At 44.1% G+C, this 24,531-nt stretch overlaps 1 protein-coding gene across 2 annotated transcripts; it reads right to left on the reverse strand.

Moving 5' to 3' along the window:
- Positions 1-1,501: 1,501 nt before the first annotated feature.
- On the reverse strand, positions 1,502-23,831 carry kif5aa (kinesin family member 5A, a). 2 transcript variants are annotated; one of them, XM_039665827.2, is made up of 29 exons: positions 23,410-23,831; positions 22,835-22,922; positions 22,676-22,749; positions 19,954-20,058; positions 19,390-19,438; positions 19,260-19,315; positions 18,723-18,810; positions 18,521-18,645; positions 16,861-16,965; positions 16,641-16,789; positions 14,730-14,878; positions 14,440-14,657; positions 13,932-14,000; positions 10,488-10,694; positions 10,220-10,366; positions 9,913-10,101; positions 9,120-9,237; positions 7,712-7,770; positions 7,484-7,590; positions 7,284-7,385; positions 6,633-6,693; positions 6,058-6,129; positions 5,879-5,983; positions 4,903-5,119; positions 4,032-4,164; positions 3,890-3,954; positions 1,911-1,938; positions 1,715-1,802; positions 1,502-1,641 (listed from the first exon to the last, which is right to left on the reverse strand). In XM_039665827.2, exons 1-28 carry the CDS (start codon positions 23,536-23,538, stop codon positions 1,724-1,726), a joined length of 3,093 nt encoding a protein of 1,030 aa, XP_039521761.2. In that variant the 5' UTR covers positions 23,539-23,831; the 3' UTR covers positions 1,502-1,641; positions 1,715-1,723. The 2 variants fall into 2 exon arrangements, with proteins under 2 accessions (XP_039521761.2, XP_088989001.1); XM_089132875.1 differs by having other exon boundaries at positions 14,440-14,878.
- Between the last annotated feature and the right edge of the window lie 700 nt (positions 23,832-24,531).

Here is a 24,531-nt window from a genome sequence, read left to right on the forward strand (position 1 = left end):
GCCATGCCAAATATTGGCTCCTTTTGGATTTCATGAGAGCTACAAATTCCAAAAAAGTTGGGACAGGTAGCAATAAGAGGCCAGAAAAGTTAAATGTACATATAAGGAACAGCTGGAGGACCAATTTGCAACTTATTAGGTCAATTGGCAACATGATTGGGTATAAAAAGAGCCTCTCAGAGTGGCAGTGTCTCTCAGAAGTCAAGATGGGCAGAGGATCACCAATTCCCCCAATGCTGAGGCAAAAAATAGTGGAGCAATATCAGAAAGGAGTTTCTCAGAGAAAAATTGCAAAGAGTTTGAAGTTATCATCATCAACAGTGCATAATATCATCCAAAGATTCAGAGAATCTGGAACAATCTCTGTGCATAAGGGTCAAGGCCGGAAAACCATACTGAATGCCCGTGATCTTCGGGCCCTGCATCACACACAGGAATGCTACTGTAATGGAAATCGCAACATGGGCTCAAGAATACTTCCAGAAAACATTGTCAGTGAACACAATCCACCGTGCCATTCACCGTTGCCGCATGCTAGTAAAGCCTAGTTCACACTACATGATTTTAATGAACATTTATTCTGAGCTTTAGTGATTTCTGTAGGGAACAATGTTATAATCTGCAGCTCACACACCTCTTCAAGTCAGAAAAACACAGGAAAAAAACAAGAATTACATTTTTCTTTGAATTACATTTATTTCTCGCATCAGCTTCCAGCAAACTAGCCCACTGTACATATATCACAGGAAACAACCTTCAACAAAGATATCTTGAGGAACCCAGTCGAGCCTTGGCCCAAACTCTCTTCATGGGGTTTCTGAAGTGTTTTACTCTTCTAATGGTGACGACAGAGGTTTGAACCGGGAAGAAGTGGGAGAAGCAACCAAATCTATGATTATCCTTCATCATAATACAGTTTCTGCGGCCTCACTCATTCATTGTCTTGCTAAATATACAAGTGAATCGGTCTAAAGACACCCTGAAAGAAAAGTGTTAGGAATGGAGTCAGGCATTCATCGGGCCTTCTGGGAAACATCACACCGACACAGACGCTTCATTCTGTCCTCCTGATTGGCTGATCAGGATTTTGCGAGAGAAATCAGAGCCGTGGTTGTTCAGAGTATTTGGCAGAATACCTGAACCATCTCCATCTATACAAGCTCTTCACATTCAGCAATCTCATCCCAATCATTTCGATGTGAAAACAAATACAATGCAAATCAAATATTACTGAAAATCTATTTTTTTCCCATAATTGGAGGTAGTCAGTACTTGAATATAATTTTATCAAAATCTACACGATGACGCACACAAACACAGTTATATGTGAATCTTCACAATATTTAACGTCTTTCTTTAAGGCTCAGCGAGACTAAAGGGAAGGTGTTTCTAGATCTCTCCTGTATTATAATGCAAGCAATATAGATGTGTGTATTCAAATATCTACTGTATGTGAGGGTTCATTTACAACCTATGAGTTTCTTACTAAACAGACAAACATGCAACAGTGATATACGCGGGACAGGATACGTGATGTGACTCTGCATGAGGAATATTTCATACAATATAAGACGGTACAGAGCCAAGAAGTGTAGAGAAGATGGCGAAGGCTGAACGGCTGCATGCAGACAACTGGAATATCTGGAGAGAGAGGAAAAAACATGAAAACTGATGTTTCTAAGCTCATTATATGTGTGTGTTTGTGTTTGCTTACATTAAATGATTAACTGGCAGCGGTCTCCTGTTGCATGATGAAGAGTCGTGAAGCATCGTCCGCCATACTGCCACAGTGAACATCACTCCTGCGGAGAACAAACACAACTGAACTGGAACTTAAAGTCAGAATTAAAATTTAGTTTAGACATGCGATTGAGTCGATCCGTCCAATTAGAGCACGGGAGTTTGCTTACCTGTTATCATTAATGTCTGTGCTGTTTCCTGAAAAGCATAAAGGAACAGAATAAAAGGGTTATAAGCAAAAACAGGGTCTAAGAAAAACCCTGTTAAACCTGCTAGTCTTTATTATCAGAAGCCTGGAGGCGGGGTTAAGACCAAGCGGCAACATTCTAATCCGAAAGATGAAGTGCGAAAAACTGCAATACATCTCGAATCCACTAGAGGCCAACATCCATAGACGTCATGTTAAAATGTCCGTTTTCACAGCATAAATTCGTTTACAGTTTGATCCCATGGACTTTTATTGTAATCTTCAATATGTGCCTGACAACTGTGAGGGGGGTGAATTTTTTTCTAACTCGTTAGTTTAGATCATATTTAGATGTAAAATGTATGACAAATAAGGGCGGTTAACTTTGATTGACGGCTGATAACGGGCTGCGCCGAGTGAATTTGACGTTCTCGGCCATGATCTGACACAACACATCATACCAACTCTGTATCCTTTCTGAACTTTATTTTCCAGTATGGCGCCGCCCATACCAGCCTCAGACCCGTTCTTCAGAGAGTCTATGGGTGACATCACAGACACTTTGTCCATATTTTTTAATAACGGGATCTCTGGGTTAACTAATCTACACTCTTATGTTACACTTTATTTCAATGGTCCACTTAAGTATAAGTAACTTTGCGAGTACTTTAGAGTATTAGTGGACGGACTTGTTATCTGTGTAACCCGGTTTGTTGATACGGGAAGGACAAGGCGGGAACTTGGCGGGAACTATAAAATAAACATAAAGAACAAAACGAAAGTAAAGCGGCAGCCCCTCATGGACGACTGCCATATAAACTAAAGCAAAAGCACAAGATGAAGTGGTGCTCTCTCGCCCTTCTCTGCTGTCTCTCCTCCTGTCTCCTTCAGGAGCTCCTCCGTGGGACTCGAGGCCGGGGTGTTCATTAACACTCGCTCTGTTCCTACGGGTTTCTGAGGCTCCCCAACACTAACTTCGCAACTACATGTCAACTTATTCTCCTAACCCGAACCTGAACCTAACAGTACTACTACTAATACTCTAATGAGAGTGATTGACATGTAGGTGCAACGCTATAGTCAGTAGAATGTCTAAAGTGGACCATTGAAATAAAGTGTAAAAATAAAGGCTCTTTATTGGCAATCCATGAAGAACCCATAGAATCTTTCCATTGCCCAAAAGGCTTTTTATAGTTGAAAAAGGTTCTTTAGACCAGAGGTTTCCAAGCTTTAGGACACGTGCCCCCCTACATCTGAGTTACTCGTGTCTCCCCAACCAACGCCATCATAATATATAATGCGTATAGACCCTTTCTGCACCGACGCCACGATTACGTCACGCCGTTAGCTGGAGGCAAAACAAAGGAAAAACGAGGCATTCTTTAATATTGAGAACAATTTTAGAACTATATGTTTATCGTTATTGCTATAGTTATCGCACCGAGTCTGAAACTTTCGTATTAGTTTTTTATCGTATTCGTCATTGAGTGGCTGTGAATTGTCGAAGCATCTCTCAAAGTACTTGCTACGGATGCGAAAAACGCAGACAATCGAATTATCTTATGACGGACGAAAGTTTCGGATGCGGTGTGTAAACGTGATTGTCACAACGTGAGGTCGTATTTATTTTTTAACGTGCAAAAATTTCGGACGAGAATTAGGACCTTTAGTGTGAACGGGCCTAAAGAGAGATGGGTGTTATCTTGATCAGGGTTTCTCGGTCCTGCTCTTGGAGAGACCTCAACACACTTTTATTCTTGCTATCGTGTCGGACCTTCTTTAACTGCGGAAAATGAAAAACGGCCAAAGGTTGCTGACCTCTGGTCTACCCCTACACACACATGTTGATAACTCCCATCTGTCACTGTTCATCTAGAATAAAATGCTTTTATTTCCAAATAGCAAGAATGAGCGGCAGTGTATAAATGTTGTTTAGTGGTGTCACAGCACACACACACTTACCGTTCTCCACGTCGAGCGGACAGGAGCTCAGTATGTCTATGGATCTCACAGTGCTGTATCCAACACTGAAATGAACAGAGGACAGATGAGAGGAGGACAGGAGAAGATGAGAGACTGGACTACAACACACACACACACTCACGGGTTGGTTTTCTTCTCCTCCTGCAGGAACAGAGCGTTGCTGTAGGACGTGGCGGGTTTGCTGGAGCGAGGCGTGCTGGAGAAGCTGGTGGGGGACGTGGCTGAGATGTGGTGTCCGGGTCTCACTGGCTTAGCTGTTAACACAAGACACAACATCAGGAAATAATATTCAGTCCATTTTATTTCGCCTCCACAAACTCAGTGGTTCAAATTCAACAGCAAATTCAACACAGCACATGCTGGCGAATATTATAGGGTGTATTTTAATGTTAAATGTTTTGAAATTGAAACGCATACAAAAACATTTGGTATCACTTTACTTCCATAATTCTACTTGATGAAAGTTGCATTGATGCATGTTTTTCGGCTTTAAAGGGATACTCCACTTTTTTTGGAAATAGACTCATTTTACCACTCCGCCAGAGTTAAACAGTCGAGTTTTACCATTTTCGAATCCATTCAGCCGATTTTCTGATATTTAGAAGAATATCAGTAACCAGACAGTTTCTGGTCTCATCGACTTCCATAGTAGGAAAAAAATATATACTATAGTAGTCAATGAGACCAGAAACTGTGTGGTTACTGATATTCTTCTAAATATCAGAAAATCGGCTGAATGGATTCGAAAATGGTAAAACTCGACTGTTTAACTCTGGCGGAGTGGTAAAATGAGTCTATTTCCAAAAAAAATGGAGTATCCCTTTAATATTAATATTGTGGGTTAGCCGTGTTCTAAGAGCCGTAAAGCACCGGCGGCGGTGAATAACTCACGGCTGACTCCGCTTCGGTCGAGCCGTATTCACAGCGGGACTCGTTCACCACCGCCTCCAGTGCCTTACGGCTGACGTATCACGTCATCATGTGTAGCGTACCGATCTGAGCGGCGTTGGGCCGGCGCAGCGGATAGCGCAGTCGCATGGCGTCCCGGATGCGCTCCACCTCCTGCTGGTAGCGGCGCCGGTCGTTCATGGCGCCCTGCTTGGCGTCCTTCAGTGCCGTCTCCAGCGCCCGAACCCGCTCAGCCGTAGAACGAAGACGCTTCTCCAGCTTCGGAAGCTCACAGCGCAGATCTGCGTTATCACGTACCAGCTGCACACACAGGTTCACGAGTCACTAGTGCTAGCGTCAGTTATAGACAGAGGATTATAAACAATGAGCTGTGTGTATTTGCGTCTTCAGGCCGTTCGTTTACACAACAAAGGCGTTTTGTGCCTGAAAACACACACTGAAAGAAAAACATCTCAGTGTAAACAACAAAAACGTGAATCTCTAAAAGCGATGACGTCATGCTACTACGTGTTCAGCCTATAATGTTTCATCGCCATCTAGTGGCCTGAGAGCAGAATACAGCGTTTTTAGTCGTGTTCGTGGATCCGTGTGAATGGAGATTGTTTTGATAATGGTGTCGTCTCTATGTGGAAAATATACCCTGAGATAAAACTGATCTATTCATATCGAGAACTTTTACAGCCTTTTTAGGAGGCAACATTTTGACTGCCTACTTTCAATGGATGGATAAAAAAATGATATACAGTATTATTATTACAAATAATTCATGTTCCGATACACTTCAAGCAAAATCGAAGAATGAACTGAAGGCCAAACTGAAGTTCATTAGGAGTTCGAAACAGCCTCTGAACTCTCATTGGTCCATGGTGATGACGTAATCGGTGGGTGTGGCTCTGAGGCCCCGCCTTCTCTGAGGATGTTCAGACGCGAGTAAAACATGAACACACTGGAGAGATGCTTTATAGAAGAAACTCAAGCTGTAATAATCGAAAGCGACGCCGACACAGTTTTTCCTTTTAAGACATCTATTATATAAAGTGCAGTTAACGTGATCCTGACCTGTTTATGAACCTTTGTAAGCTGATCCAGGTTGTTTTCAAGAAAGGAAATCTTCTGTTTCTGAGTGTTAGACCCCCCACTATCATCAGGTCCAATTTCTGTACTCTGTGTGAAGAAAACATGTCAGAAACACACACAACAGTGGACGTTTGTTGAGCAAAATATCCGTGTTCACTCACTTTTTTAACCCGAGTCGTGAGGTCTTGAACGAACAGCTTGCGCAGGTTGTGGAGGGTCTGGAGTTCCCGAGCCTGAGACAGAGAGAGAAGAGCTATATGAGACAACAGGCAAGTAGATGAAAGAGTGAAAGATCTGTTTTGAACATGTTCATTTTCAACACAGCCCTAAAGATGATTGACTATCAAGGTCATGAAAACATATGCTGAATGTTCAACTATTAGTTCTCCACTAAAGATCTATTAATGTTCCAGCAAATGATGTGATCTGAGCAGGTCTGAGGTGTTTATCCATTCAGCCAGAGCAGCAGGGGGAGCTCACGCACACAAAACCACTGTTAGGATGGGAAATGACATCATCATGGTGCAGAAATTCAGATGAGAATGATATGTTATTGTTACGTTACATGTAGTTATTGTAGTAATAACTATAAATTATGCATAATTACTTGCAACTAACCCTAAATCAAAACCAAATCCTAACCCTAACCCTATAGTAAGTCTTTATATGTATAAAATACAGCATAACAAAGACACCTCAAAACAAAGTGTAACCAGAGTTTGTTTGAAGAACTTACAACAGTCTCCTCAAGGCCCCTGAGATCCTGCTTGGACTGCTCGTGTCTCTCCTGTTGAAAGCTGACGAGAAAACACAAACGTGAACATTAAACAGTCATTGCACACTGTAGCATCCCTTAAAGAGGACCCATCATGCTCTCGTGTTTCAGGTTCTACTAGAGCAGGTTTTCCTGCTTGAATGTTGATTATTCTCCTCATATTCTCCATTGTTGCGGCTCCTCTCTTCCCAGTCTGTCAGTAACGCTCTGCTTACTTCCTGTCTCTGTGAAGCCCCTCCTTCTGAAAAGCACACTGTGCTCTGATTGGTCGGCTGGATCAGTGTGTTGTGATTGGTCGAGCTCTTCGAGTGTTTTGGGAAATGCCCCGCCCCTTTCCATAACCGCCAGTTTAACACACTACCAACTAACACAGCCAGGCCCCGCCCCTTTATTCTGCATATTAATTGTTATAATGAGGAATATTGTAACGTGTTCGTTCCCGGGAGAAACTCAAGACTACAATGGAGGCGTTTCAGGAGTTTAGAAACACTGATATAGAGAAGAACTCAACATTACACACTAAAGACAGATGAACATGGACAGAGCAGAATAGGTCCTCTTTAACACTCACAACATGAGCAAACCATCTCAGTGTATTTGTATAAAACGTACGACAGCTGATCCAAGCAGGCGCTCTTGGTGTCGTCCTGCATTTTCAGGTTACTGAAACTGGAGCGCACATGAGCCAGCTCCAGCTCTAGCGCCTGATTCTTGCTGCAACACAAGTTATGACACATCAGCACCTCGTTTACAACATGCAGTGTTTATACTAGTGTGTGATGACATCAGAAGACACTGGAACGGAGACTGACTCGGTAAGGTCGTCAATGAGCCGCTGTTTCTCGTTAATCTCGTCCCGCAGGTGGCTGAGCTGCTTCTGACGAGACTCGGCGTGGAGAGCTGGGCGAACAGCGGCCTTCTACACACACAAACAAACATCTCTGTGTGACAATAGTCCAATAACATTTCACACACCTTAGGTTAGTGACCTATTTCATGTGTTCATGTGTAAATACTAGAGCCATGTGTGTCCGACTTACTTTCCCTTCAGCCTCTCTGTCAGCCTTCTCTCCTCCATCCAGTTCTGCCACATTACTCTCTGGTATAAACATAAACGCAGAGCCCACAAGACCAATTATTTAGAAAAGATATAGCTATAGATGCATGCTAAAACCGCACAGATCTTCAGAGAGCTCTGAATGTAGCTTGTAGTTGAATTGCAATTAGGCTTAGAAAAATAAGAAAGGTTTGTCAAGCAGTTTGAAAGTGTTTAAACATTACAGTCAGCCAGAATAATTGACAGAAAGACCATAAGACCAATCGTCCCAGTCTCCTGAGGATAGTCTTGTTTTTCAGTGGCCCGACCCTGGCTGGAGTTCCTCGTTTTTAATGCAAAGAGAGAGAAATAACACCTGAGGTGGGAAATTAAAACGAGCAATTTATTTTATTGTACTGTTTATTTTGCCCAACAGAGGGCGCTGGTCCATACAGCAATGTTAAATTGTTATCATTTATCTTCTACTAATTACTTGCTTGTGCAAGTTTTGCATTGAAAACTGAAAGAATCATGTAATTGTTATCATCGTCAGAGTAGATGCCGCCCATTGTACATTGCATCGGTCCCATTGTCATTTCCTCGCAGGTACTGTGCCCCAAAGAGGTAGACCCCTTCAGATGAGCCCGACTGAGTCTCACAGACCAGATGCTGGCCACCAGATGTCCATCTAAGAGATCCCCTCGCAGGCCTGCATCCAGGTGAGGGCCCTCATTTCCCATTCCAATTTGCAGATGGCGAGCCAACCAGGAGCTACAGATCTGGACAATACCTCTTCCAGGGTCACTGACACACTCATACTCCACCACCGTGTTAAGGCGGGGATCCAAGGAGCGTCGGGTAGGGAGTAAGTTTCTGCCTCAAATATAATTTAGAGTAGTATGATTTACTATGCAACATTAAAGCGCTACATTTAAAATTATCAAAATAAATAAAACCTTAATCATCAGAATTTTTTAAATTCATAGATGATAACACTGGATTATATATTAGCTAAGAGAGGACAGAGGACCTGTGGCTTGGATAATGAATGGATAGATGGATATTTGACATTGGACTATTCTTTGCGTAGTCTTGTCAGCCCAGGTGTTGTAGGAGGTGTTGAACCTCTCTGGGTCCTCTATTAGACCTTTTGTTTTTGGGTTGTTTATTGCTTCTCTGGTTCTCCATGAATAACTCCTGCCTCTCTTCTGGACATCTCCCTCTGGCTTTACATTTACTAAAGAGATCTGAAGATGGATCCTGAATCCGTCTTACTCAACACAGGGCGATGTATCTAGACAACTCTAGGAGTTCTGACAGTCGGACGTATAGAAGTTTGGAAATTTATGAAAATATCTGGAAATTCGTGATAGAGCCTGAAGGTCTGTGCAGAGTTTGTGTTTGTGTCTTACCCGAGTTCTGGATCATGTAAAGCTCTTCACTGAGAGCATCATAATTATCCTCCAGCTGCCTCTTCTTCTGCTCCACGTTCTGCATGTACTCTGTGAGAGAGCGGATCTTCGCCTCGTGCTGCTCAGACACACACAGAGACACAGAGTGAACACACCAGAACACACAGCAGATCTGGGACAGCATGAACCTCACGACATTACTAGCATCAGAGCGATTCCCGTCATGTGATAGTGTGCAGATACATATTTATTATTACTGCAATAATTACTGAAATGTTAGAAGATAATCATAGTGAACTATGATCATAGTGGGGCTTTCGCACCGGAGGAACCTTTTCATGGTTCCTACAACTATTGGCGGACGTTCTCGGGCTTTGGTGTGTTCGCACCGCAGGAATTAAGAACGATTTTAGTCCTAGGAACTTATTTACTCCTCCTCCAGAGTCAGTCTGAACCAGCGCTATAGGAACTACAGTGACCTTAGTGTTCACTGATTGGCCGAACGCACACCAAACACCAGCACACGCCACTTTTTAAAAAGGCAGTGTAAACACACAGATTACAGCCTATACATTTACTCCAGAAACTAACTCGATGTAAAACAATGATAGATGGCGCTCTTAATCTTTACCCTGAGGAGGAATCCCACGCAACTTTGAGGGGATCAAGAGAAAAGAGATGATGTTTTTCTGCTCAGCAACACTGGACATCAACACACGCCATACGCTAATAACTGTTCATGACTGTCTACTATCTGTGTATAACAGTTATATCTAATAACACACACACACACCTGTGAGATGAGCAGCTGGCAGGACGACAGCTCTCGGCTGGTCTCCTCCATCTTGCGATGGCACTCGAGCTGCATGTTCTCCAGCTGCCGGCAGCGCTTCACCATCGACTTCACCTCAGACTTGATCTTACTGATGTAGAGCCGCGCCACAGTGAACTCCTCCTCGATCGCGCCGCTGATCTCCACCGGCTACATTACAGACACACACACATCTGCATCTAAATGAAAGTGCTTCACCATAATGCCCCCCTTTTATATTGAGAGAAATATTTATTTTTATTAATTAGAAAGCTGAGAAGACTCTTACGAGCTTGATCTCGCCGTTGCCGACGATGGAGCTGAACTCGCTGAGGTCCTTCATCAGCCCGTTCAACACGTCAGCGATGCGCTTCCTCTGCTGTGAGCTCACTTCCTGCATCTGAGCAAGCTCCGCCTCCAGCTCCATCAGGCTGGCCTGTAGAGCAGAGGCAGCAGTGAACACACACGCAGACGCACACACACACTCTCTCTCTCTCACCATCTTGTGGCTGAGCTGCTTGTTGTGCTGGCTCTTATCCTCACACACACACACGCACCATCTTGTGGCTGAGCTGCTCCGCGAGCTGCTTGTTGTGCAGGCTCTTGTCCTCCACCTCCTGGCTCTTCTGGTCGTAGTTGACGGCCAGCTCCTCCAGCGCCTGCAACACCTCCCGCACCTCGGCTTTAGCGCTCTCGCTCTCCGTCTGCAGGCGGCCCAGCTCCGTCTGCACCTTATCAGAGTCGCCACGCGTCGATGCCAGCAGCTGAGCACACACACACACAGCAGCAGCCATTATAGGTCACATATTACACACCTTTTCACCAGATGTAATGTAAATCTATGGTGTCCCCAGAATGTGTGTGAAATTCATCTCAAAATACCAGATAATTTTTTTGTAGCTTGTCAAATTTGCCCCTTCTTGGGTGTGAGCAAAAACACTCCGTTTGTGTGTGTCCCTTTAAATCCAAATGAGCTTTAGCTCCGCCTATGTTCAGAAGAGGGCGGAGCAAGCTTCAGAGACTCCGGCAATAACAACACAGGCCAATCTCACTGATCCAGAATCAGGAGTAACCAGCAGCGAGTGAAGCCTTATGGGAGCGCAGAGCTTCACTTTTACACGTTTGAACTGGTCTCTGTTGGCGCTCGCGGAACCGAATGTCGCTGGTTTGTGTAAACATTTAGATTAAGTAGTAATATTATAATAAGATCCTCTTCATACGCCAGATGGTATAACATACTCTCAGAGAAAGACTCACCAGAAAAGAGTTACTGGGTTTCATGTGTTCTTTACATGTGTTCTGTGTTGGTAGAAGCACCGGATTATAGCACTTACACACGGGGAGTGTGTAAGTTTTTGTTAATTACATGTAACGTTTGCTGATTTGCAGTGAGGCTGTCAGACAAAGATTCAGACTCTGAATACTGGCTGAAGTGAAATAGACACCTGAATGATCTTCGATCCTACGTGCATTAGGGACAAAAACATCCAGTGCTTGGTTTGTGCTCATTGACTGTTGGTCACTAGTATTTTTACAAAAATAATGCCAATATAATTTAAAGTTCAATAAAATTCTAATATAGTTGTTCAGCCCTGTTGATAGCCCTAATTTGCAGCTCATGCTAATGTAATGTCTGCATCTACTTATCTTTCATTTTATTGATCTAATGAAATGGCACATGGTTCTGTTATTGGAGAGATCACTGAATTATTTGGGATTAGATCTGGTTTGCTTCTGGCCCCCCAGCTCAGCTGCCATGTGTTGGACTTTACCCCGGTGAACGAGAGGGTCGTTTCCCTGCGCCTAGAGGTCAGGGATAGGTATCTCACTGTTGTGTGTGCCTACGGGCCAAACGGCAGTGCAGAGTACCCGGCCTTCTTGGGGTCTCTGGGAGGGGTGCTGGAAAGTGCTCTGACTGGGGACTCTGTTGCTCTACTGGGGGAATTCAACACCCACTTGGGCAACGACAATGACACCTGGAGGGGTGTGATTGGGAGGAACGGCCCCCTGACCTGAACACGAGTGGTGTTCAGTTATTGGGCTTCTGTGCTAGTTACAGTTTGTACACAACGAACACCATGTTCAAGAACATCAGTGCACGTGGCACCAGGACACCCTAGGGCGTAGGTCGATGATCGACTTTGTGGTCGTTTCATCTGACCTGTGGCCGTATGTCTTGGACACTCGGGTGAAGAGAGGGGCGGAGCTGTCAACCGATCACCACCTGGTGGTGAGTTGGATCGATGGCAGGGGAGGAAGCTGGACAGACTCGGCAGACCCGCGCATACTGTAAGGGTTTGCTGGGAACGTTTGGCAGAGTCTCCTGTCAGAGAGATCTTCAACTCCCACCTCCGGTGGAGCCTCGACCGGATCCCAAGGGAGGCTTGAGATATTGAGTCTGAGTGGACCATGTTCTCCACCTCCATTGTCGTCGCGGCCGCTCTGAGCTGTGGCCGTAAGGTCTTTGGTGCCTGTCGAGGCGGCAATCCCTAAGGATGCTGTCAAGCTGAAGAAGGAGTCCTATCGGGCCTGGTTGGCTTGTGGGACTCCTGAGGCAGGCCAAGCGGACTCTGTGGCAAGAAAGCGGGGTGGATAAGATCCGGCCTGAGGACCTCAAGTCTCTGAATGTTGTGGGGCTGTCTTGGCTGACACGCCTCTGCAGCATCGCGTGGCGGTCGGGGATAGTGCCTCTGGGATGGCAGAGCGGGGTGGTGGTTCCTCTTTTTAAGGGTGTGTTCCAACTACAGGGGGATCATGCTTCTCAGCCTCCCTGGGAAAGTCTACGCCAAGGTACTGGAGAGGAGAATACGGCCGATAGTGGAACCTCGGATTCAGAAGGAACATTGCAGTTTTCATCCAGGCCTTGGAACACTGGACCAGCTCTATACCCTCTACAGGGTGCTGGAGTGTTCATGGGAGTTTGCCCAACCAATCCACATGCGCTTTGTAGATTTGGAGAAGGCATTCGACTGTGTCACCCGAGGTAAGTGCTAAGGGCTGCCCGGTCCCTGTATGACCAAAGCAGGAGCTTGGTTCGCATTGCCGGCAGTGAGTCAGACTTCTTCCCGGTGCATATTGGACTCCGGCAGGGCTGCCCTTTGTCGCCAGTTATGATTATCATTTTTATGGACAGAATTTCTAGGCGCAGCCAGGGGCCGGAGGGTGTCAGGTTTGGGTACCACACGATTTCGTCTCTGCTCTTTGCAGATGATGTTGTCGTGTTGGCCCCTTCACACCAGGACCTTCAGCATGCACTGGGACGGTTTGCAGCCGAGTGTGAAGCGGCTGGAATGAGAATCAGCACCTCCAAATCCGAGGCCATGGTCCTCAGTTGGAAAAGGGTGGCTTGCCCACTTCAGGTTGGTGGAGAGATCCTTCCTCAAGTGGAGGAGTTTAAGTATCTTGGGGTTTTGTTCATGAGTGAGGAAAGGGTGGAACAGGAGATTGACAGACGGGAAAGGACAAGATCCTGGATACAGGCGGCCGAAATGAGCTTTCTCTGCAGGGTGGCTGGGCGATCCCATAGACATAGGGTGAGAAGCTCAGTCACTCGGGAGTAGAGCCACTGCTCCTCCACATCGAGAGGGGTCAGCTGAGGTGGCTCGGGCATCTGTTCCGGATGCCTCCTGGACGCCTTCCCGGGGAGGTTTTCCGGACACGTTCCACTGGGAGGAGACCCCGGGCAAGACCTATGTCTATGGGACTTTGTCTCCCGGCTGGCCTGGGAACGCCTCGGTGTCCCCCCGAAAGAGCTGGAGGAAGTGTCTAGGGAGAGGAAGGTTCGAGCATCTCTGCTTAGACTGCTGCTCCCGCGACCCGGCCCCGTATAAGCGGAAGAAGATGGATGGATGGATGGCATTACTACAGTGTGCTGACTCATCTTGTATGTTTTGTACTTTTTTTTTTGTTTATAATCTGAATTTAAACCTTTCAAATGTATGCCTTTCACTATTGGAGTAATTCAAATATTTATAATTAGCATGACCCAGATGACCTCTGACCTCATCCTGATCCAGGATCTGCTCCTTCAGCTTCTCCGCCAGCTGACACTGGAGATTGATCTCATCATCCTGAAACACAGCGTAGAACACACGGGTCAGACAGCAATAACGTCCTGTTTATCTAGTTATGCATATCCAGTCAAACCAAACATTATTCAGACACTTGATATCATTTATGATATTTTTTTACTAGTGTGTGCAGGAAAATATAGTCCATTTATGTAAGTGAGGAGAGCAAAAGTAAATATATAATATTCTTCACACAGTGACTACCAGTAACATTTATACAACATTTGTGACCAAAAATGATTCCTCCACTTTGAGCTGATGATGTTTTGCAGTAGGGTGTTTTCTGTAATTGCTAATGCTCTTTTTACACAAAGACTGAACAACATGAAGCATTGCTTGGTCACAGTCTGAATGAATGTTTGACTGTTGATACTGTACTCTGATCTGATCTGACAGATGCAGTGGGTGTTGATTCTGCACGAGTGATCATGTGATTGACCTTATCGTCCAGCTGGCGGTAGAGTTTGCGGATCTCTTCCTCGTATTTCTGCCGCTCCTCCTCAGAGATGCGCACCACTATAGAGGAGGAGTCTGAGTCTCGGTCCCGCTCCCGCTGCCGCTCCAATGAGGACCTCTCGTTATCCAGAGCCGTGTCCTCGCCGGCCTCCAGCTTCACCACATCAGCGTCCGTCTGCTCCGTCTCCGGGACGTGCTCTCCTGCGGGACACAACACATCAAAGGACAGCACACAACACAGCAGAAAACACAGTGTGCAGAAACGGGTCTCACCGCTGCGCCAGCGCTTCAGCTCCAGCTCCAGCCTCTGGACGGTGTCCCTCAAGCTCTTGCTCTTCTCCTTCTCCTTCTCGTACTTCCTCTTCCACTGCTCCGCCGTCAGCTCCAGGTTGATGGAGGCTGTGTTCTTGATGGTCTTAGCACTGCACACACACACACACACGGATTCATCAATCAGTCCAGGGATTCTGCATCTCACCATTCTCAAGTCTTCACTCAGAGAAGCAGACTGCATTGCAGTGAATCTCTTATATGACTCTACAGTTTATTGGCTAGGCTATAATCATGAAAGAGCAGAACTTGCGCAAAACGCATCATCAGTGAGGGGACTCATTTAAACGCCTCTGATTGGCCATTGAGTTCAACAGACATGTTTGTGATTGGCTACAATGCTCAACGCTGCAAAGTACCTTGTCAGCAGTAACCTTTGATGCAAAGGGGAAATATACATATAATGCCGTAATATGTAATAAGTTATTAGTCTGATTGATAGTTTCACCTCTTTGAGAAAGAAAAGGTAAAAGATCATAATCGGCTTAAGTCCCTTTAGTCTAACCCTACATATATAAAATATATATATTAACTCTATATTTACAGTATAGGTTACCTAACAGCCTAATACAGAAAAGGTCTCTTGTATTGCATAAGGCAATAGGAATAGGAAAGCAAGGAAATGGGCCTAACAGAGCCAAGTCCTTATAATGTTTGGATATGTAAGAACCGTAGTTCGAGTTGAGCCAGGACCAGATATGTATGGAGCCCTATGGCCAAGGGGGTTTGTGCTTAAACACTGAAAGAACCCTGGCTTGTAAAGCGGGAACATCCGGGTTATGAAATCTGCTAAATGTGGACGACGAGGCCCAGCCGGCCACCGCACAAGGCTATATCTCTCGTGGAATGAGCTCTGACGCCTAAGGGGCAATGACGGCCATTAGACTCGTAAGCTAGTGCAATAGCGTCTTCTATCCAGCGCGATAATATCTGCTTTGTGACGCGAGCCCTTTTGTGCGGCGGCCAAAGCACACAAAGAGCTGATCCGACTGTCTGAATGAGGCAGATAAACTCTGAGAGCCCTGGCGGGAGTAAATTTGCATATCTCTCTTCCTCTGACGAGGGAAGAGCTGCTAACGAAATAATCTGAGTCGAGAGCACTTAAGGAACGTAACCATGCCTTGGCTTAAAGACGACCTTGGAGTCATCAGGCCCAAACTCAAGGCAGGAAGCCCTTATTGACAGCGCTTGTAAATCGCCCACTCTCGAGTGAGGCGAGCGCCAGTAAGAGAGTGGTTTTGAGCGAGAGGTGCTTCAGGTCCGCAGACCAAAGCATCTCGGCCCAGGCAGGAAGTGCAGAGGATGTGATGGTCTCCGCCATAAAGATGGCCTAAATGCATATAGCACGCCGGATGGCACAGCAGAACAGCTGGATGAATATAACGGGCCATTATAAAGGCTCAGGCCACACCCATTCTGGTGGACTCTAGCACGAAGCAACCTGATTGGTTCTCGCGCCTGAGCCGCCTCGCCATAGGTTAATGCAGTTGCCACGCCACAGCCAAAGACCGCTCTAGTCTATTTTGGCTTCAATATTCTCGAGAAAATGTGTTTTCCCATTGGGTTAGCTAGCCTTATGCTATACGAGAGACTCTCGAAGGGGAACAGAGAATGAAACCAAAATTCAGTTTGGTCAAACTTCAGTTCAATCGCACAGCCCTGGAGCATTTTTCAGGACGTAACTGAACTCAGAAAGAAATACAATAAAGATTACTGTTTGTTTGTACAAATGAATTAGTTCCCGTGTTTTAGTGAACTGTGGCCACATTGTCCTAAAACAAGGGAAGAAATGTTTACAATGAGGGAACACATTGCTAACTGTTGTGCCTGATTTGTGTGTGTGTGATGTGTTACCGCTGTCCGAACATCAGCGTGGACTTGGTCTCGGCGTCGTTGTAGCTGGAGGGTGAGCAGCAGATGAACATGGTGGTCCGGCAGTTCCCTCCCAGAGAGTCCTGCAGGATCCTCGTCATCTTACTGTCCCGGTACGGCACGTGAGTCTTCTGCTCACACAGGAGAGACGTGTGAGTGTGTGTGTGAGTGTGTGTGCGTGCGTGTGTGTGTGTGCACTCACAGTTCCTTCAGCGAGGGCAGAGATGACGTTTCCCAGAGAAGACAGAGATTTATTGATGTTTTTAGCCTCATCCAGAACGGCTCCGGCCGCTCCAGTCTTGCTGACCTGAGTATGGAGACACACACACACAGCTGAACTCGTCTGATATCTGGGGTAGAGTAATTATTCCCAGAGCTTCTCGTGATTTTATTCCTGTCCGAATGTGCATCTCAGTAACGCTAATCATTACAAACAATGTCAGTAAAGTTTACGGCGAATTTTCTTCAGTAAAAAGGTCTGGAATAATGACCTCAGGCACTACTGATCCCGTGCGGATAGACCCGCTGTAAATATGCACGGAAATATTCCCTCATTTCCTGTTTAAAACTAGTTTCCCACAAATTTTCAAGTATGGAGACGCTTAGAAAAAGCTTTAAATGGCACAAAACATCTTTTAGCGTTAGGCAAGTGCCTATTACCAACATAATACAATCTGAACGTCATAATAGTTCAACTGGACATAACTGTTTTATAAATACAGGTTATACAGTATGTGTTTAGGGCTGTCGCAGCGAAGGAATTTCCCTTGTGGTCATTTTGAGTAGCTCAACGGCACCATATGCGGTATTATCGCCATTTATTTCTTTCGATTTATTTATTGCTATATAAATAAGTGTTACGATGTGGTCAGCATGCACTAAAACAAGGACGTATTCCGTAACCAGTGTAACCGAAACTAAACAGGAAGTGAAGTAAACAGAAGTGGATGTCAAAATAAGGGTCCCCTCATCAGAACATAAACCTGAAGGTGCGTTCCATTCGACCGTAAGTGGACTGCGAAGTGGACTTCACAGGGTATTTCGCCATCTTAAGTGAGATTCCAATTCAAAGGGAACGAACATTGCACTGCAAATGGCATAGGGAATAAGGGAACATCGATACATCACTTCACAGGAAGTCAGTGGAGTCCACTTCAACTGATATACCGTGTTCAGGGAGTAGGGAGCAGTAAACACTGCGTAGGGACCCTGTCGAATGGAACGCACCTTGAGAATAATCTCGTCAGTGAGTTAGTTAGTTCTGATCCTCGAATCTGAGTTTTCTGCTGATATTTCACCAGTATCGTTGTCTTCGTCTCGGCGCATACAGTCCGACACTCAGCGCAGTTACACTGTTACGCCACTAGGGGTGGCAAAGGAGGGAGTCATTCAACGAACGCGCTCAAAAACACTGATTCACTAAAGGGTAAATGTATTGAAACAAGGTGTTCATTATTTGAACTTTTGAGCTCCACTTTTCAAGGCTCGGATGACCAGCAATGCGCCGCACGGGTAACGCTGATGCTCCACTTATAGATTATCATGACAGAACATGCTATTTAATGACTTGAAGATAGTTAACTCCAAATCAGCTGCATACATTCATCAATTAACCAATTAGCTGTAAAGTCCAGGGGTACAGTAAATGTCTCGCCATATGTCTATTCCACCCTCGAACTCTGCCAGCTGATTCCTCTCAATAGTTCTCCTGGCTGGAAAACTGTGCTAATTAGGCCTGAGGAGGCCTTTTTTTCTGAACTTGGCCGTTACACCTCTGCCATTCATTGATTTAAATAAAACACTATTATATTACTATACTATTCCACTAAAGACATAAAGCGTGTAGTAAAAGGAGTTCAGACCTTCTCGCTGCCGGCCAGATCCACCAGGTAGAGTTTCCCGCAGAGCTTCTGCTCCGTCTCCACGTGCTCCTGCTTGATGTTGATCAGGAAGATGCTGTGACTGCGAGAGCTGTGCTCGTTCATGTCTGACCACACAACAACAGCGCGTTTAGTCTTCAGTCATGTGTTCCTACAGCTATGGATAAGGAGTGTGAGCACTCACTTGTCACGGCCACGTGCCGGTTGGACTTGCCCTCGTCGATGACGTCCATGACCTCTTCCGGACTGGAGACGAAGCGCTCGGTGCAGCCCTGATAACACACACTGCATTAGTACAAGTAGAGGCTCAAAGGAGTAGTTCACCTCAGAGTTACCTTCTCCTGATCATTTACTGCTTTACCCCCACGCCAGCCAAGATCTTCATGTGTGTCTTTCTCCAGTGGAAATGAAGGTTTTTGAGGAACACACTCCAGGGTTTCTCCGTATAGTGTCTTCAATAGGGTCCAACGGGTCAGAGGTCCAGATGTGAGTTTAGGTGACTCTTCAAAGTCTCGACACGATCCAGCCGAGGAATAAGAGTCTGATCTAGACAAACCAGCGACATTCAGAAACCCTGGAGTGTGTTCCTCAAAAACCTTCATTTCTCTTCACTGGAGAAAGAAACACATGAAGATCTTGGATGCCGTGGGGAGAGTAAATGATCTGGAAATGTGAAGTCTGAGGTCTCATCAATCTCATTCTGAATATGCAGATGGTTCACCTTCACGTAAGGGACTCGGTTCTTGTCCTCGTGCACAGACAGGTTGGTCTTCGTGACTGGAGAGGAGAGAAACACAATGAGGAGTAATGTCTGGAATTCGTTACGCTCACTATTACTATTTCCTACGAACCGTCCAGGAGATCCCGGATCTTCTCCATGTAGATCTCGAAGTAGGACACCTGAGGAGAGCAGACACGGGTTTGAGAGTTTGAGAGCAGGATTGATCATGATTGACATTGGAATAACATTCATATGCTTTTGAATCCTAAATGTTTCCAAACCCTTTGGTCAAAAACTTGTGTGTGTGTTAGTGAATCTCGTCAGAATATATCAAAGGGCGAAATCAAACTAGGCGGATGTCTCGGTTAATAAACTCATGACTTTGAGTAACAAAGTGGAGCAATCAAGAAAGTGGAGTTTGCCAATTGGCTTTATGCCCAGCTGCACTACTTCCTGAACTTTAAGCCAGCTCCTTGTTTCCTGTCTGCTATTATTGGGCAAACTTAATTAATTCAGGTGTGTCTGATTATTGTTGCCATGACTACTGAGGTCAGGCACACCTGAATTAATCAATTTGTCCAATAATGGCTGACAGGAAACAAGGAGCTGGCTGAAGTTCAGGAAGTAGTGCAGCGTGTAACGTGTAAAAGAGTCGCGCTAGACTTGAGTCGGGTGAGTCGGGGATCTAGCACACCTTGATGTGGAACTCCAGGTTCTCGTCCATGGAGAAGATGTGGTTGAAGATGTCCTCAGCGATGCGGGGAATGATGCCCATCTGCTGCGGGTCGTGCAGGTTTCCCTGAAATAACACATATCGTCATTCAAACGTCATTCCTGGTCTGATCCGAGCGTGTTTCAGTAGTTCGCACTTATAAGTAAGTTAGATAGAATAAATGTTATGCATATTTGCAGTGCTGTCCGGGGAGAGGGCTTCGAGCTCGGACCCAGAGTACTCCCCCCGTATTGATGGTTAAGAAGTAACAAGGCGAGTGTGAGCTCCTCCCGGGCTTTGTTAACCCTTTAAGAGCCAGAGTTTTTCCTAAAACGCTTGATTTTGACATCTTAATTTCAAAAGGCGATATCTTAAAAGTGATAGAAGATAGAGACTTTCTGTAAATTAGAGACCCATTAAGGATGACCCAGAGTTTATGTAGGAATTACATTTTCCCATCTAATTTGCATATTATGACGTCATATGGTGGCGGAAATCTTGGATTATAGAATTTTAATGAAAAGTCACATGTTTAAATGATAAAATGCAGGACTTCTTTCCCCCTAAAATGTCCATCACCTTCTGTATGCTATATTGCACAATACTGAATGCTATATAGTAAGTAGCAAGCAAACTTTGTAAATCTTTACTAATGAATGGTAGAACAAAACCATATGCATGTGGTTGGCCTTTTGCTGTAGAGATTTTCCATTTACTACATACAGTAGGCACTCTGATTCATGTATGGGGCACATATATATTATCCATATCACACAAACACAAGTAGACAAACCCTGTTTAGTTCAAAAGATCACTGTCATTGTCATTGCGAGACTCCATGTCGCCCCCTATCTGTCCTATGAATACTCCGACCTCGTCTAACATACCCAGTGATAATAGACAAAGTCTCCACCACAATACTGTCGGCGTGATCGTGGAGAGGCTCTGATGAAGTGGCTCACTCTCACACTAGCTCCGCTTTTGATCGCATTGAATCAATGCGCTCTAACTCGAAGATTTTGTATGGAGGCATGATGTTTTTTTGAGTCGGGGATGAAGTATGACATGTCTGCCATCTAGTGGAGGGGAGCTCGAACGAAATTTGACACCCTATTTTACAAAATCTGCCGTTTTATTCCGCTTTAGTGCCGCATCTTGTCGAGTAAACTCGACCGTGACACTAAGAGGGTTAATAAAACATTTATTATGATAAAATTATGATTCAATGAAACAAACTGAGTTCAATTCTGCAGCTCTAAAAAGTCAACAGTGTCATCGTTCAGCTGAAGTCTGAAACTTTTTCAACGGTTCAATGGTCCTTCCATACACACATTTACATGAAGGAATGAAACTAAGTACAAAGCTCCCGGTGAACACACAACATAAATCATTAACCAATAAAACATTAGAAACTAGAGTGTGTGTGTGTAAGCAGCTTCCTCAATGAATGGCACAATAGCAAATACTAAAATAAACATTTAAGAACAAAAACTGGAATAATATGACATAATTAGTCAAATATTGTTGCACATAAAATGTCTACTGTATAATACGGTTGTATATATATATTTTAACTCTATATTACCTATGTTATTACACGCAGAGTAGAAGAGGAAGTATAAATAAGTAATTTCATCTGTAAAGCCGTTCAGCTCAATCAGTGATGTCATCGTCTAGCTCAATTCAGATCGCATGATTGTTAAGACAGCTAAATAAATCAATATGCATTGTGTATTATTTATTAGATACATTAAGAACAAATATTTTATTGTTGTCAATTCGTGGAAGAATGTTTTGATGATGTTTCAATGTTATGATGATTTTCTCCTTCTACTTTTTTACACTGCTCATTTTTGCATCCATTTTTAATATTTTAATAATGTGAAAAATACGATACACCGATGTTTTATACATATATGTATCATCTTTTTACTCGTTTAATTTCTGTTTTAATTTTCCTTGTTTTTATTTCGTGATTATTGTAATTTATTTTGATTCCTTTAAAATAGCACTTTGAATTACCATAGTGTGTGACATGAGCTATATAAATAAACGTGCCTTGCCTCGATCTCAGAAAGTTGTGTGTGGTTCAATAGAAATAGAAATGTCACTGCAGAAAGAGACACTGAACACTGGTGTTTTTATTAGTGATGTTTAACTTATGTAATGCTAAATATTTGCCATTTTGACAGCAAAGTCATTTTTATTTACTGGTTTTTCAACTGTTCAATGGTCTTTTATTGTCCATTTTAAAACATTAACCAATAAAACATTAGAAACTAGAGTGTATGTGTGAGCAGCTTCCATTTTTATTTACTGGTTTTGCTATTTTTATAATGTAAAAAACGGTTACCCTTTACAATAAGGTTCATTAGTTAACATTATTTGATGTATTAACTAACATAAACTAACGATGAACAATATGTTGCTGTATTTATTAATCTTTGTTATAAAAAATATACAGCTGTTCATTGTTTGTTCATGTTAGTTCACATTTTATTAATGTATTAGTAAATGTTCAAATAAATATCAACTAAGATTAATAAATGCTGTAGAAGTATTGTTCATTCTTAATTCATGTTAACTAAAGTAGTTAACTAATGATAATTAACATAATTGTAAAGTGTTCCCAAAAAAACACATGCAAAATAAACCCTTGATAATGTTGAATTAAAACTGTAATAAAGTGTAACACACACTGTACCTCCATGGTGTGAGTCTTCCCTGAAGAGGTTTGTCCGTAGGCAAAGATGGTGCCGTTGTAGCCTCCCAGCACATCTACACACACACACACACATCATTAAGATGGGCACACATTCTCCTCAGTTCAGATGTAAGGAGTTCAGCGTTCACACACACTGACCTTTGACGATCTGCTTGGCACATGCGTTGTACACCTGCTCCTGAGTGGTGTTAGTGGGAAACACACGGTCAAACGCGTACGACTTTCCCTGCGAACACACACAACACACACCGTCATTGTTTGGACTCAGATATTGATTATTAGAGCACTAATCACGTCACAGACATGTAGACGGAGGAATCACATTAACACACTGTCTCAGTTCAGCTTTATACGCTATAGACCTTTAACTGTGATGATTAACTATATAACTATATATTTAATACAGCTTAGTAAAATAATAAATCCCTCCCCCTCCCCAATAAATGTTACATGACCATCATCTGCCGCTCCCTGCATTCATTCAAACCATCCCTCACACACACACACATATAAATAAAATACAGACAGAACGATACTACATTACAGTACTATATTTCATCTACACTAGATTAGGCCTCCAGCCTCTATTTGTGCTGACGTCATCCTGACAGTCGCGCGCATCATCATCATCACCACCGGGATCATTAATATCATCATTAAATGTATATTTTAGCGCTGAAAGTGCAGTAAGTCTGGATAAAGGAGATGTTTACCGCGATGACGACCGTGTCGTCCCCTTGGAAGCTGGGCAGGAATCTGTCTCCGCGCAGGATCTCGGCCTGGTTCAGGGGCCTGAAGCGACACAGCACTTTAATATTGCACTCAGCTACGGCGTCCGTCATGATCACACAGTATAACACAGCGAGTTATATCAGAACAACACAAGACGGCGAGTCACGGCCTGAGCTCGAGCTAATGGCGTCAGAGAAACAGAAGATCCCGCTGTCTGCTTATAGATCTGCTGGAGTCTTCTCTTCAGCGTTATCCGTGTGTGAGAGAGTGTTATCTGTGTGTGTTGTCCTGCTGGAGTCAGTCGCAGTGATGTCTCTTCTGTGTTGTGTGTGTGTTGTGTTCGCGGTGATGCTGGGATGGCGAGGATGCTGCTGTTGTCATGAGGATGCGGAGCAGGGCGTGGCTGAGGACCACTCGAGCAGGGGGCGGGGCTAACTTCGGCACGTCATGCTCCTATTCTGCTCTTCACTGCTTATTTCACTGGACTTGTCATGTCTTTAACGAATATATCGTTTTTATTAGTATTAATTGATCCATTTGTACACTCTGACGTGTGTTTTTTTATTTAATTTTTATTAATATGTAAATTCTGTATAGTATATTAGGTTACTACTAAAGTTCGTTGGATAATCTTTTGTTTTTTAACTGCTTATTTTCACTTAAATGCACTCGACTCGTGTCAGACGTCATTATTCAGCATTTAACCATAAATAACGATTATCTCTGCTCTGCTGAAGTGAACCCGTGGTCACGTGGTGCCTGTGCCTTTCCTCAGCGCTGCTCGGGATGGGCCAATCACAGCCGGGTACTGGATTATTCTGTCAGATTTGGTGACAGAGCAGTTTTCTAACAACACGTGCCCGGGTATTTATCTCATCTAAATTACTGCTGTACTGTAATTATACTGTATGTGTGAGCATAAGATCAACTTCCCTCATAATCATTCAAGAACTGCTCAACTACAGTATTTCATCAGGAGTAAATGTCTTTTGCCCTGTCCTCTTCATTTTTATTTTCCTCTCTTCTTCCTCTTTCTCTCGCACCAGGATTAATTTTCCAAAGCACACAATTCCCCATGGGCCATGGCCCTGTTACCGAGACTC

Source organism: Pimephales promelas, chromosome 7 (genome assembly GCF_988280905.1).
Source record: "Pimephales promelas chromosome 7, fPimPro1.hap1.1, whole genome shotgun sequence".
Lineage (NCBI taxonomy): Eukaryota > Metazoa > Chordata > Actinopteri > Cypriniformes > Leuciscidae > Pimephales > Pimephales promelas.